General features: G+C 35.5%; 1 protein-coding gene across 1 annotated transcript in view; it reads left to right on the forward strand.

The window, feature by feature from the left end:
• spata17 (spermatogenesis associated 17) overlaps window positions 1-15,055 on the forward strand; it is a 37,809-nt gene extending 22,754 nt beyond the window's left edge. Inside the window, exon 10 of the mRNA XM_016279883.1 lies at window positions 14,805-15,055. Coding sequence (XP_016135369.1) covers window positions 14,805-14,885 — 81 coding nt within the window. The 3' untranslated portion in view covers window positions 14,886-15,055. The remainder of the gene's footprint in view (window positions 1-14,804) is intronic.
• Window positions 15,056-16,017: the final 962 nt, after the last annotated feature.

The following is a 16,017-nucleotide window of genomic DNA, read 5'->3' on the forward strand; positions in this document are numbered from 1 at the left end:
CTCCATCCACATGAAAACGCAAAAGCATGCTATGAAGCACTGTCAAGAGCATGCCAAGCCAACAGGTGGCGATATAATCTCAACCGTAAAGCCATGCTGGCCAATCAGAAGCCTGAAAAAGTTTCCAGTAGGCAGCGATAACAGCGCATGCTCCGACGTCACAAGCCAAAATCTCCGGTTTCGCTGTCTACACGATAACACTGCAACCGGAGTTTTTTCCAACAAATTTAGTTTTTTATAAAGTTTTAAAATAATAGTTTTTATCAAAAGTTAAGCACACTTTGCAATGGTGTCCGTAAAGAGAATGCTTTAGATCAAATATAAGACAAAGAAAAATCTGTTTATATCACTTGTGACAGCAGATTATTTTTATTTTGCGTCATTTCCGAGTTATACAAAAAATATGAAATACTATTTAATTATATCTAGAAAACTTAAATTGATAGCTATTTAAGTCAGTGAGGTCCAAAAATGCTTAAAAATTTAATTTCCACCTCAAAATTTAATAGCGATTTAAGGTGGAAATGACATTTATTTAAGATGGTTCAGGAAAACAAATGACAGTTATTTTCTGTGCTGCATGTACAATTTGTTAGTAAACTAAATAAATACACCAGTCAGTATCAAAAGTGTGTTTTAAGAGAGTTTAATTTCTATATGTCCACAAGTTCTCGTAGTTGAAGAAACACCCTTAAATGGAATCAGTGTTAAGGCGGCATTACAGTGATTTGAGCTGTTTCAGATATGAAGTGACGGTCCACAGCGGTGTGTTGTCAGCCCAGTTGTGGATCAGAAGTGATGCAGACAGACAGAGAGGCACAGGGTCCGCGCTTTTCCCTCTCCTCTGTAATTAGTGTGTTAGTTAATAGCCCCTTGACAAAGATGACCCTTCATCAGGCTGTACGCCGGCCGCTGACTAGCCAGCCCTGCGATCTGATTTTTGCATCATCACCACCGGTTCTAACAAATTGAACCACCAGGGCTAATTATGGTGGCTAATAAAGTGCATTGCCTTGGTGCAAAATCCTCTCCATCGTCTTGCATTAGACTTTCATCAATCATGTTTTCAAACTGATATATCTTAGCACCAGAATATCAGCACACAGCCTGGGCCTACATTTATTTTCTCTCTCTTCTATTTTAATGTTGCTTCAGTAATTGCTTTTCCAAACTCCCTTTGCTAGACCCCCATTTCCATTGTCCCCCTGCCGAATATCGCCTCTAAGCATAAGCAGATTTTTTTTTTGTAATTATTGTTGTAGGCCTAAAATGACGCTTTGTTAGTGGCTGCTCTGGTTAATCACTGGCGGAATAATGCATCACCATGATATGTGTGATATATGAGGTGTGTTTAAATGCGAATGATATTCATAATGAGCAATAAATAAGTGATATAAAAGTAGGACAACCTGCTTTGACTCCAGGATAGGAAATGGCATGTGAGTGTTTCTATTACGCACACACACATATGCTCATATTCCAGACCGGACTACATTAGTGACCAAGAGCCTCTGGGTGATTCACTATATCCATTTTATAGGGATATAAAATCCCTCGGCCCCTTCATTTGCCACGTAATAAACAATTCCCCTGACATGTCTCTAACTTTTTTCTTACATATGTATCAATTAACTTTACACCTTCTTCTATTATGTCAGCGTTTCCTTTTTTATAGTCATTCATATAAATAGTAAATAAATATAATGCGTCACGATTGATTTGAAATGGCCTTTGCCTTAAACATTAAGAAAATTAATATCATCCTTCAGTAGAAAAGATAATTTCACAATGTCAATCACAGATGACTTAAGTTACCAAAGCCAACGTTTTGAAAGGCAAACGCATAATATATAATATGACTTCATTTCTTGCTATTGTGAAAAATAAAGACACATTATGAGATATAATCATATTGTGAGATATAAGATATCTATTCATATTTTGAGACATACAATGATTGTGATCTTTTTAAAAAGTGTATTTTAAAGAAATATGCATGGCAATGATTTCATGTTTTGTAATAATCATTATTATTTTTGTATTTTGTATTTTTCAGCAGAAATTGGCACCTTCGTTCAAGCATAATATGTTCATACATTAGCTTTAGAAAACGCTCAATGCAAATAAACACTGTATTGTAGGGGTGAGTGAGAAAAGCTCTAATAAAATGACCGCCACAGTACCATGTACTTTTCTGACCCCCAGCTCTTTTACACCGTTTCCTCCATCTGTGCTTTCTTCTATACATGTTACACAAATATGAACTGGTTTCCTCTGTCATTCTGACAATAAAAACAGACCCTTCTGAATTTCATCTGTGCTGTGGCTCATGCAGCTATTGAAGGCTTTTGAAAGCGATTGACGTTTTTGCATGGCATGAATTTAAATAATTTTTCTCTTCACAGTGTGAATGAATTAATGAAATCAGAGTTACTGTACGTTAGCTTCCAATGAGACTTGTTGCAGTTCAACAGAAATCTAATTTAGATGCCATGCACTAGGTCTCTTCAATTGAGACAGAAGGATTATTTTAGCCACACAACATTACGTAATTGTGTGAAAACTGCATCATTCTGGTATTGCCAGTTAATCTTGCTGAAATTGCCTGTGTGTGTTAGTGTGTGTTGCTTGACTGAGAGCCATATTAGGGTCATGTCACCTGAAATAACTTGATTATATCAAGTTTATGATTTTTAGTGACTTGTCAAATCTACAGCATTCTGAATAGTGCCAGAATGCAAATTAAGGATTTAGATAAGAGTGATTATCCACAAAGTAAAATGATTGCTTACTGAATTTTTTTTTGCATACCTTCAAATAATTAGACAGTCCTTACATCCCCTCTGCAAGATTTTGAAATGAAACCCAATAGAATATATTTGAAAGAAGTTAATACTTAATATTTAATATTTTGTAATGTTTTAGTGTTGTAATGTTTTTGTTTTTTTATAAATGCTGTCCATAAAAATATTATGATGCATATTAGAATGATTTCGGAAGGATCATGTGACACTGAAGACTGAAGTAATGGCTGCTGAAAATTCAGCTTTGCCATCACATGAATATTAAAATAGAGTTTTTTACTCACTGATAAATATTTGCATAATATTGCTTATTGCCTGAAACCATATGAAGCTATTAGTCATAAATCTATTTTTAATGTTTCTTTTTTTCATCCCACCACCATCTTGAAAACGTATTTTCATTGCTGATTCTTTTTGTTTTGTTTTTTTATGTGGCTTCTGGTTTTTCAAAAGGGAGTCTTTTTAAAAAAAAAATTTTAAAGCTAAAGAGACTTTTTCAGTGTAAAAAAAACCCCTGTATGTTAGGTTTATGAAATGCACATTTCATCAAGCGTTTGATTATGGTGATATAATTATGCACTGCCATGTCAAATTGGGCTGATTACAATATAGCATAAAGAGCTTATTTTTTTACCTTAGACTGATTTAAGTTTTTGATTGATGTTTTTGGAGACCATTTTTAGTGTATAAGCGCATATCAAATGTGCTTTTGGGAACATAAGCTCTTTAAAAAATATATAAAATCTTAGTGCAACATTTTTTATATTTGTGCAGAATCAAACTCATTAAAATCAAACCTCATTTCACGTTACCAAAAATGTTGTCAGTCCACAAACAACAACAAATACTTTAATGTGCATTTGAGCAGTCAAAAGTCGTTAAATCTGCATTGTCTGTCGTTTTTCCACTTCCATTTAAGGCTGTTCCTAAGGCACAAAACTAACTCATATTTATATGTATTTAATCTTAAAATACAAACATATATCCCAAAAATTCTATAAAATTTTTAAAGGCCATGTCCACACATACATGGGTATTTTTATAAACAGAGTTTTTCCTTCTTCCGTTTTAAAAAAAATCTCCATCCACATGAAAACGCAAAAGCATGCTATGAAGCACTGTCAAGAGCATGCCAAGCCAACAGGTGGCGATATAATCTCAACCGTAAAGCCATGCTGGCCAATCAGAAGCCTGAAAAAGTTTCCAGTAGGCAGCGATAACAGCGCATGCTCCGACGTCACAAGCCAAAATCTCCGGTTTCGCTGTCTACACGATAACACTGCAACCGGAGTTTTTTCCAACAAATTTAGTTTTTTATAAAGTTTTAAAATAATAGTTTTTATCAAAAGTTAAGCACACTTTGCAATGGTGTCCGTAAAGAGAATGCTTTAGATCAAATATAAGACAAAGAAAAATCTGTTTATATCACTTGTGACAGCAGATTATTTTTATTTTGCGTCATTTCCGAGTTATACAAAAAATATGAAATACTATTTAATTATATCTAGAAAACTTAAATTGATAGCTATTTAAGTCAGTGAGGTCCAAAAATGCTTAAAAATTTAATTTCCACCTCAAAATTTAATAGCGATTTAAGGTGGAAATGACATTTATTTAAGATGGTTCAGGAAAACAAATGACAGTTATTTTCTGTGCTGCATGTACAATTTGTTAGTAAACTAAATAAATACACCAGTCAGTATCAAAAGTGTGTTTTAAGAGAGTTTAATTTCTATATGTCCACAAGTTCTCGTAGTTGAAGAAACACCCTTAAATGGAATCAGTGTTAAGGCGGCATTACAGTGATTTGAGCTGTTTCAGATATGAAGTGACGGTCCACAGCGGTGTGTTGTCAGCCCAGTTGTGGATCAGAAGTGATGCAGACAGACAGAGAGGCACAGGGTCCGCGCTTTTCCCTCTCCTCTGTAATTAGTGTGTTAGTTAATAGCCCCTTGACAAAGATGACCCTTCATCAGGCTGTACGCCGGCCGCTGACTAGCCAGCCCTGCGATCTGATTTTTGCATCATCACCACCGGTTCTAACAAATTGAACCACCAGGGCTAATTATGGTGGCTAATAAAGTGCATTGCCTTGGTGCAAAATCCTCTCCATCGTCTTGCATTAGACTTTCATCAATCATGTTTTCAAACTGATATATCTTAGCACCAGAATATCAGCACACAGCCTGGGCCTACATTTATTTTCTCTCTCTTCTATTTTAATGTTGCTTCAGTAATTGCTTTTCCAAACTCCCTTTGCTAGACCCCCATTTCCATTGTCCCCCTGCCGAATATCGCCTCTAAGCATAAGCAGATTTTTTTTTTGTAATTATTGTTGTAGGCCTAAAATGACGCTTTGTTAGTGGCTGCTCTGGTTAATCACTGGCGGAATAATGCATCACCATGATATGTGTGATATATGAGGTGTGTTTAAATGCGAATGATATTCATAATGAGCAATAAATAAGTGATATAAAAGTAGGACAACCTGCTTTGACTCCAGGATAGGAAATGGCATGTGAGTGTTTCTATTACGCACACACACACACATATGCTCATATTCCAGACCGGACTACATTAGTGACCAAGAGCCTCTGGGTGATTCACTATATCCATTTTATAGGGATATAAAATCCCTCGGCCCCTTCATTTGCTACGTAATAAACAATTCGCCTGACATGCCTCTCACTTTTTTCTTACATATGTATCAATTAACTTTACACCTTCTTCTATTATGTCAGCGTTTCCTTTTTTATAGTCATTCATATAAATAGTAAATAAATATAATGCGTCACGATTGATTTGAAATGGCCTTTGCCTTAAACATTAAGAAAATTAATATCATCCTTCAGTAGAAAAGATAATTTCACAATGTCAATCACAGATGACTTAAGTTACCAAAGCCAACGTTTTGAAAGGCAAACGCATAATATATAATATGACTTCATTTCTTGCTATTGTGAAAAATAAAGACACATTATGAGATATAATCATATTGTGAGATATAAGATATCTATTCATATTTTGAGACATACAATGATTGTGATCTTTTTAAAAAGTGTATTTTAAAGAAATATGCATGGCAATGATTTCATGTTTTGTAATAATCATTATTATTTTTGTATTTTGTATTTTTCAGCAGAAATTGGCACCTTCGTTCAAGCATAATATGTTCATACATTAGCTTTAGAAAACGCTCAATGCAAATAAACACTGTATTGTAGGGGTGAGTGAGAAAAGCTCTAATAAAATGACCGCCACAGTACCATGTACTTTTCTGACCCCCAGCTCTTTTACACCGTTTCCTCCATCTGTGCTTTCTTCTATACATGTTACACAAATATGAACTGGTTTCCTCTGTCATTCTGACAATAAAAACAGACCCTTCTGAATTTCATCTGTGCTGTGGCTCATGCAGCTATTGAAGGCTTTTGAAAGCGATTGACGTTTTTGCATGGCATGAATTTAAATAATTTTTCTCTTCACAGTGTGAATGAATTAATGAAATCAGAGTTACTGTACGTTAGCTTCCAATGAGACTTGTTGCAGTTCAACAGAAATCTAATTTAGATGCCATGCACTAGGTCTCTTCAATTGAGACAGAAGGATTATTTTAGCCACACAACATTACGTAATTGTGTGAAAACTGCATCATTCTGGTATTGCCAGTTAATCTTGCTGAAATTGCCTGTGTGTGTTAGTGTGTGTTGCTTGACTGAGAGCCATATTAGGGTCATGTCACCTGAAATAACTTGATTATATCAAGTTTATGATTTTTAGTGACTTGTCAAATCTACAGCATTCTGAATAGTGCCAGAATGCAAATTAAGGATTTAGATAAGAGTGATTATCCACAAAGTAAAATGATTGCTTACTGAATTTTTTTTTGCATACCTTCAAATAATTAGACAGTCCTTACATCCCCTCTGCAAGATTTTGAAATGAAACCCAATAGAATATATTTGAAAGAAGTTAATACTTAATATTTAATATTTTGTAATGTTTTAGTGTTGTAATGTTTTTGTTTTTTTATAAATGCTGTCCATAAAAATATTATGATGCATATTAGAATGATTTCGGAAGGATCATGTGACACTGAAGACTGAAGTAATGGCTGCTGAAAATTCAGCTTTGCCATCACATGAATATTAAAATAGAGTTTTTTACTCACTGATAAATATTTGCATAATATTGCTTATTGCCTGAAACCATATGAAGCTATTAGTCATAAATCTATTTTTAATGTTTCTTTTTTTCATCCCACCACCATCTTGAAAACGTATTTTCATTGCTGATTCTTTTTGTTTTGTTTTTTTATGTGGCTTCTGGTTTTTCAAAAGGGAGTCTTTTTAAAAAAAAAATTTTAAAGCTAAAGAGACTTTTTCAGTGTAAAAAAAACCCCTGTATGTTAGGTTTATGAAATGCACATTTCATCAAGCGTTTGATTATGGTGATATAATTATGCACTGCCATGTCAAATTGGGCTGATTACAATATAGCATAAAGAGCTTATTTTTTTACCTTAGACTGATTTAAGTTTTTGATTGATGTTTTTGGAGACCATTTTTAGTGTATAAGCGCATATCAAATGTGCTTTTGGGAACATAAGCTCTTTAAAAAATATATAAAATCTTAGTGCAACATTTTTTATATTTGTGCAGAATCAAACTCATTAAAATCAAACCTCATTTCACGTTACCAAAAATGTTGTCAGTCCACAAACAACAACAAATACTTTAATGTGCATTTGAGCAGTCAAAAGTGCAAAGGCTACGTTCAGTTCCCTTTAGAGTGAGTCAGGAGTAGCCACGTATGAAAGAGTCCTCTGCCATTTCCCTACCGGCCCGTATAGAGCTGTGCAGTGGGAATTACGCCGTCAACTTCTCACTAGCTAAAATAATGTAAACTGAGGCCCAGCTAAGATGTCAGCGTGTATGAATGCGAAAAGTGCATTGGACGCATTAGGACTTGACAGGGGCCCTTCTTGAAATAAGTGAAATTAATGGAGCTCTTTTCATGTACGACAAGGCCGCGGCACCCCTTTCAGCCTGCTTACAGTCAGAGAAAAGTCAATACTTTTTTATTACTCCGGGCTGACCTACCTTCTGCACTACAAGTGCTAGCTGTGCTAATTGGTTTCAGTTGTGAGGGGAAAAAATAGAAAAGCTTCATTCTGAAGAACATTGGAGCAAATAAATCAATCTCATATTTTTTTTTTATCCCTTGTCTGTTTTTATTGGGTAATGTTGGAGGGAGAGGCAACAAATGCTTGGTTAAAATATGGGTTCGATGGGCTAAAAAGTGTCTAAGTGCCCTGAGTGCTTATATGAAGCCTTCTGTTGTTCCACTGCTGTTATGTAGCTGTTAAATGAAACACACTCTGATGTGAAAGATAACAGAACATGGGCTACGGCTATTTTAAGAGAACAGGTTGACGTGACAAATAAGAACATCAGCTAAAGGAGAGATTCATTTTATATATTCAAAAGGACTGAGGGCACTTTAGAAATGTGTCTGGCTGACTCCAATTAAGGGCATTTGTTATAGTCGGTTATGAACAGATGCTTGAATTCTGAAACATTCAATATTTGACTGTAGACAGAATAAATATTTGATATATAACAACATTAAAATGTTTATTATTATTATTATTATTATTGTTGTTGTTGTTGGTGTTAAATCGTTGATTCATTTATCATTTCAGTCATTATTATTTAATTCAATCAATTCATTATTAATAATTTATCAATTCATTTATAAATAAAATTATATATGTATTAATAAAATAATAAATTAAAAAACACACATATCCTTCATCAAAAAAAACACAAATAATAAATAATAATAAAATCAATTAATAAATAATAAATTGTTATAGCTTAAATATAAGTAAATATATAATATTTTATATATTTGTAATTTTGCAGCATTCATTCATTTATCAATGCATTCATTATTATTCAACCATTAATTCATTTATAAATAAAATCCATATAAAATTGTAGAATTAATATAATATGTATTAATACAATTATTTGACTTAAAGGCCCCCTGTAGTCAAATATTTTATCCCTTAAAACTTATCTTTGATCATCAAAATTACATATTTAAATGTTTTTTCTTGTGAAAATTATTTTCTCATGCCTTAAAATAGCTTGAATGTAACTCTACACCTTTGCCTCATTTATTATACGCTGAACTTTGAATATGCAAATTAGTCCCGCCTCCACTCAGTCACACCAGCCAGCGCCTCCTGATCCACTGAACTGTAGTAAACGCAAAACAATGGCAAACACAGATAATGACTGATAAAACTATGCTTTTACTAGCGGACATTACAGTGAATACTGTAACATTCGTTAAAAGTTACTTACTTGACAATGTTGTGTCCTAAAATGCCTCGAAGACTCGAATGCAGCCATTTGTGATTCGCGCCCGCGAGCATACGTGTGTGAAGTGCAAACACCGATGCTGGAGAGGTGGGTCTGACTCCGGGCTACTTTTACACTGTTGCCACGGGTTATAATGTTCTAAATTCACATTAAACCACAGCTTCATGGTTTTTTTGCTCTAATTTATTTTTGGTTTTGTGCTGGTATTGGTATATTTTGCATGCTAGTGATAGGAATCGATCCCTTGACGTGATTGGTTATTGGTTTGTGACGTAGCAAACCGAGGGCTGTTTCAAACCGCATTTCTGGGACTGCCATTGGGAAACTACAGTTTTAAGGAGAAAATACTCAGCAATGGTGTTGATTAATAGATTGGCACATGGCTTGTCTAAAAGCATATTAAAAAACACCACATAGACAAATAAACAACATAAAAAACTTGATTTTCACTACAGGGGGACTTTAAAAGAACACATTCATACATATTCGGGATCAAAAAAAATCACAAATAAATAATAATCAAATAAATTAATAAATAATAAATTGTTATAGCTTAAATAAGTCAATATATAATATATGATTTTTATATATATTTATAATTTTGCAACATTCAATCGTTATTATTCATTAATTCGTTCATTTATAAATAAAATTGTAGAATATAATATGTATCTATAAAATAATTTGCCGTAAAAGAACACACACACACACACAAAAATCACAAATAATAAATAATAATAAAATAAATTAATACATAAACTCTTGTAGCTTAAATAAGTCAATATATATATATATATATACTATATATTTTTAATACATTTATGATTTTGCAGCATATAACAATAAGACAATCAAACAATCAAAACCTTTGTCAATCTTAATTAGAATATGATCTGTATTATGTAACTCGCTTATTTGTCAGTGTATGTCAGTACAAATGAGTGTTTCTGAAATGTTTCTGCTGCCCCAATTTCACCTCTGTCCATGAGAATGAGTTCTGTCATTCACAGTCTATCTCTGAATACCTCCTCTTCTTCATTTTGATGTATTTGCTCCTTCCTCTGGTCTTTGCCACTGTAATTGCGAACTCAACTAGTCTCTCATGCCCCTGTATTAACCTTAAACCAGTCGTAGTTCAACTAATACATACTGTAGCAATTTACACCGAGTGGCATCAGTCATTAGTCATCTAATTATGCGTGTGCAACTAATCTTTGTTATGGAACAACAATCAAAGTTTTTGCAATAATCACATCTTTTTTAAATGTGATTTTTTGTTCATATAGCGAACATTGTGAATGAATCTATTTTCCACTTTGGAGACAGTGTCCTTTTGCGTTTCTTGTGCAGTTGTTAGAGTTAGTGCGGGTGCTGTTTACAAGGACAGCTAGCTGCAGCGTTTCCCGAGGCCAAGACACACAGATGATTGTCATGGTGGCGTACGCTGACTGACAGAGGGATCACATGCATGCCTGCCAGAGGGAAACAGTCAGCGCCCCAGTCTATGACATTAGTTTGTCCTTGCTCAACTTAGGCTTTTTTTAGTCTTAAAAAAATTTAATATATAATTAAATCGCCTTCCTCCCAACCTCCCTTTCCTCTTCCAATTCTTACTTCAGCCCGTTATTTCCATTTCAACGCAGCAACGCTCCTCACAGGCTCTTCTATAAAGCGGTTGGGGAGATGAAGGTGGCGTGTTTTAGACCAGGTCAGCCTCTAGGGGGGGTCACTGAGAGCCAGCGTGCTTGGAGAGATGCTTTAAGACAGCCTGTGTAGCTGCTGCAGCAACTAGGCCACTAGCAAAAGCTGAATCCAGTCCAACTAAAAATATCTGACGCAGATATTTTGTGCAGTGCTGCAAAAAGAGGGCAGGATTTGTTGTGGCTCATGTATTCATCATTAACTGGCTGACTGGGAGAATGTATTATAGCAGTGATGAAAAGCCAATGCTAGTCACAGCAGCTAGTGTGAGGTTAGCATGGTCATCCAGGGATCGAGGGAAGGGAGCAGAGAGAGAACGATAGTCTTTCTTTATATATATATATACTATATATTTTTAATACATTTATGATTTTGCAGCATATAACAATAAGACAATCAAACAATCAAAACCTTTGTCAATCTTAATTAGAATATGATCTGTATTATGTAACTCGCTTATTTGTCAGTGTATGTCAGTACAAATGAGTGTTTCTGAAATGTTTCTGCTGCCCCAATTTCACCTCTGTCCATGAGAATGAGTTCTGTCATTCACAGTCTATCTCTGAATACCTCCTCTTCTTCATTTTGATGTATTTGCTCCTTCCTCTGGTCTTTGCCACTGTAATTGCGAACTCAACTAGTCTCTCATGCCCCTGTATTAACCTTAAACCAGTCGTAGTTCAACTAATACATACTGTAGCAATTTACACCGAGTGGCATCAGTCATTAGTCATCTAATTATGCGTGTACAACTAATCTTTGTTATGGAACAACAATCAAAGTTTTTGCAATAATCACATCTTTTTTAAATGTGATTTTTTTTTGTTCATATAGCGAACATTGTGAATTAATCTATTTTCCACTTTGGAGACAGTGTCCTTTTGCGTTTCTTGTGCAGTTGTTAGAGTTAGTGCGGGTGCTGTTTACAAGGACAGCTAGCTGCAGCGTTTCCCGAGGCCAAGACACACAGATGATTGTCATGGTGGCGTACGCTGACTGACAGAGGGATCACATGCATGCCTGCCAGAGGGAAACAGTCAGCGCCCCAGTCTATGACATTAGTTTGTCCTTGCTCAACTTAGGCTTTTTTTAGTCTTAAAAAAATTTAATATATAATTAAATCGCCTTCCTCCCAACCTCCCTTTCCTCTTCCAATTCTTACTTCAGCCCGTTATTTCCATTTCAACGCAGCAACGCTCCTCACAGGCTCTTCTATAAAGCGGTTGGGGAGATGAAGGTGGCGTGTTTTAGACCAGGTCAGCCTCTAGGGGGGGTCACTGAGAGCCAGCGTGCTTGGAGAGATGCTTTAAGACAGCCTGTGTAGCTGCTGCAGCAACTAGGCCACTAGCAAAAGCTGAATCCAGTCCAACTAAAAATATCTGACGCAGATATTTTGTGCAGTGCTGCAAAAAGAGGGCAGGATTTGTTGTGGCTCATGTATTCATCATTAACTGGCTGACTGGGAGAATGTATTATAGCAGTGATGAAAAGCCAATGCTAGTCACAGCAGCTAGTGTGAGGTTAGCATGGTCATCCAGGGATCGAGGGAAGGGAGCAGAGAGAGAACGATAGTCTTTCTTTCTGCGTGTAGCCATTTTAAACACTTTTTAACTCCTAATTTGAGATCTAAGTGGAAATAAACCAGAGATACAATATTAGTTTTGCTTATAGCTTATATTTGTAGTCATACACTGCACTGTTGGTGAACGGAATAAACTTTTAGTACACTCTAAAAAATGCTGGGTTAAAAACAACCCAACTTGGGTTATTTGGCAACCCAGCGCTGGGTAAATATTGGACAGAACACATGCTGGGTTATTTTGACCCAGCTTGGTTGGGTTAAATGTTTTTACCCAACATGCTAGGTTGTTTTATTTAAGTCAACCATATAAATTATTGTATTGCTGGCTTAAAATGGACTGAAGATTAAAAATCACACACAGAATGACTAGAGGCAACAGCAATAATCAAAAGATGAGCATTTATTAAGCAAGAGCACATGGACAAAATACAAGACAAACTTAATTTATTTGGGTGAATACAGTATAGTTTACAATATTACATATATTTAAACTCGTTTAACAAGCATTTTAGTCATTTACAATGTAACATTTAAAAGTAGCATTTTAATTTACATGTATTCAACCATTCTTTGTAATCACTTTTTACCGAAATAGTGCTAATTGGTGTCCTGGTGTGTTGCTGAAATCTGAGCTGGTGAAGGGCTGCTGTTCACGGGGGAACTGCGAACTTCATACCACCGCCGCCTCGCATTTCACTCGTAGCTGAAAGATGCCATGACTGACTCCAAAACCTGCCCATAAACAAACAGTACTAAGATTAGAGAACCTATTTTAACATTAAATTAAACTCAGTATTATAATGAATAAAATCCATTTATTTTAAGCAAGGCAAAAGGCATTTCCATCAAGCAAAGCGAACGCTGCTGATGCAACTGACTGACACCTCGTCCTTATGTTGCATTGCTCAAAATAATACAATTTACAGCACAGTAAAGACTTTATAAATGAAATAAAATGTATACAAACTTTTATTTTGCTTAAGGAGTGCACCAAATCGGCGGCACTGAGAACCGCTCTCCCCTGTAGTGGACATAAAAAGCCCGCGCTCTGGCTGTAACTCAGCAGCTGGGTTGTTTCGTCGGAGACAGGCTCAACTCAGCGGTTGGGTAGAAAATAATAATAACCCAACATTAAAAATGACCCAGCAACTTAGTTACAGAAAAACTACCCAGCACCTGGGTAAAAATATTAAAAATAACCCAATAAAATGGCCCCAACAGGCTGAACCCAGCATTTGGGTTAAAAAAAGAAAAACAAGTTTTAATAAATGTTAAGCGTGTTTGGAAATGAAATGATTGGCATGGCTGTGATGTACTGGCCATCTGTCCTGATCCTACTTTGGACAAGTAGTTTTGAAAATGGATGGATAGATGGATTTGCATGCAATTTACTCACATATTTGCATCATTAGAGCATGAGTGCTACTCGCCAGCCCGACTTTCGCAAAATGCTCAAATTTAAAATCTTATCTATAAGAAAGAAAAATCACATATGGGATCTTTTTAATATCTCACTTTTTTTCTTAGCAAGAAGATACATTTTTCTCTATTTTGATCTCTATTTTTTTTTTCTCCAAAGAAAAGTTTTCAGAAGTTTGGGGTCAGTGAGATTTGTGAAAGTTTTTGAAAGAAGTCTGCATAAAAACAGTAAAAAACATATATACAAAAAGTAATATTATTGAATATTATTGCTATGTAAAATAAAATTTTCTAATTTTTTTAATGTTTTCTATTTTAATATATTTAAAAATGTAATGTATTTCTGTGAATGCAAAGCTGAATTTTCAGCAGCCATTACTCCAGTCTTCAGTGTCACATGATCCTTCAGAAATCATTAAAATAAGCTGATTCGGTGTTCAAGAAATCAAGAAATATTTATTATCAATGTTAAAAATGGTTCTGCTCCTTAATATTTTTGTGGAAACGGTGATACTTTTTTCAGGATTGTTTGATGAAAAGAACACTTAAATGAGCAGCATTTATTTAAAATAGAAATCTTCTGTAACATTTGTATTGTCTTTCTGTCACTTTTGAACAATTTAATGCATAAAAGTATTATTTTCTTTAAATACATAAATAAATAAAATCTTACTGACCCAAAAAGTTATTCTTAAAGGTTTTAAAGAGACATGTCTGCGATTGACTTGATACTTCGACATAACTGAGAACTCTTGAGCAATAACATTTTCCTTCTGTGTGTCTGTGTGTGTGTGTGTGTGTATGTGTGTGTGCTAAATGGAAAAATATAATAATTGCACCATCTCTGCTGAGTGTAAAACAGTTTTTCAAACTGCTGACATCCAATCAATGTGCTTATCATTTCAGCCCTTCAAGACCGTCTTCACTACCTGCCACATCTTTGACAAGTTTGGACGACTGTACTCCAACGCTGGTAATATTGTATGAGATAGCCGAGTGGAAAAACTGACAATCAATAAATAAATTAAATTAAATATCCAATCATGCATCATTTGTTTGTCTGGTTCAGAAAGTGCGAAGGTGAGATGAGGTGAAGAAAACATTCGATGCCGCATTCAGAGTAAAAACATCTCGTCTTCTTAGCATAATTACATGCTATTTGTATTACGCACAATTGCTTTTTGCACTCAATATCAGCAGTGTTGATGAAAGAATTCTTTAACAGCAATGATTTTGATCCTGGAAAAGAGACTAATGAAATTCCTCCATTAGTTTACGCACTTACAGATGTCACACGCGGATTCTTACATCACTTCCATCAATCACCTCATTGCATCACTCCCGGAATCAGTCGTTTTGAAACATTTCCCATGCATTGTTGCCACAGAAAATAAATGTCATTTAATTTCAGTGAGTGGGAAAAGGTGAAGGCACTGATCCAGTCTTCTGCTACAGAGGTTTCATTTCCACAAATAATTCTGAGTGCTTCGTTCTATTGTGTGTATGTGTGTGTGTGTGTGAGGGCCTACAACTGTACGAAGCCTCCTGGCCGGCATCGCCACCAGCACCCCGTTGATGAATCTGAGGCACGGGCAGCAGTAATTTGGAGATGCAAGGGCTATCTCTTTGATTGCTCCTGGTCTGAGGTAGTCCATCACTTCACAATAACTCACCCTGCCGCTGACTCCTGCCTCCGAAAAAACCCACGCTTTTCCATCAGGGCGATTAGAAAAAGCCCTAGTTGGCTGATCTGATTATTCCCTGTTTTAACGCTAAGTTTGACCCCATGTTGGGAAAGCAGCACCCTGCTTATGGCTACCGGACATGTGGGCGTTAGACAACATCCCAGAGCTGATGCGCTCAAGAGAAGGCCTTTGTGATGGTTCATGGAAAAGCTTTCACTCAGATTATTAGCTGATGATGTAGCACCTGGCTAAAAACGACATAGTAGATGTGCAATTTTTGAAAGCATTTCAAAGACAATATTCTCCCTTTTCACAGGGAGCATGACTTGCAAATACATGTAGTTTGCCATTCATTTGTTAGATAATGAAATGATGAGTTACAGTAATGAAGAACTTCACAGAAGCACCAGATCTCTGAGTGTGGGCTCACATAG

This window comes from Sinocyclocheilus grahami, unplaced genomic scaffold, assembly GCF_001515645.1.
Source record: "Sinocyclocheilus grahami isolate Dianchi unplaced genomic scaffold, SAMN03320097.WGS_v1.1 scaffold134.1, whole genome shotgun sequence".
Lineage (NCBI taxonomy): Eukaryota > Metazoa > Chordata > Actinopteri > Cypriniformes > Cyprinidae > Sinocyclocheilus > Sinocyclocheilus grahami.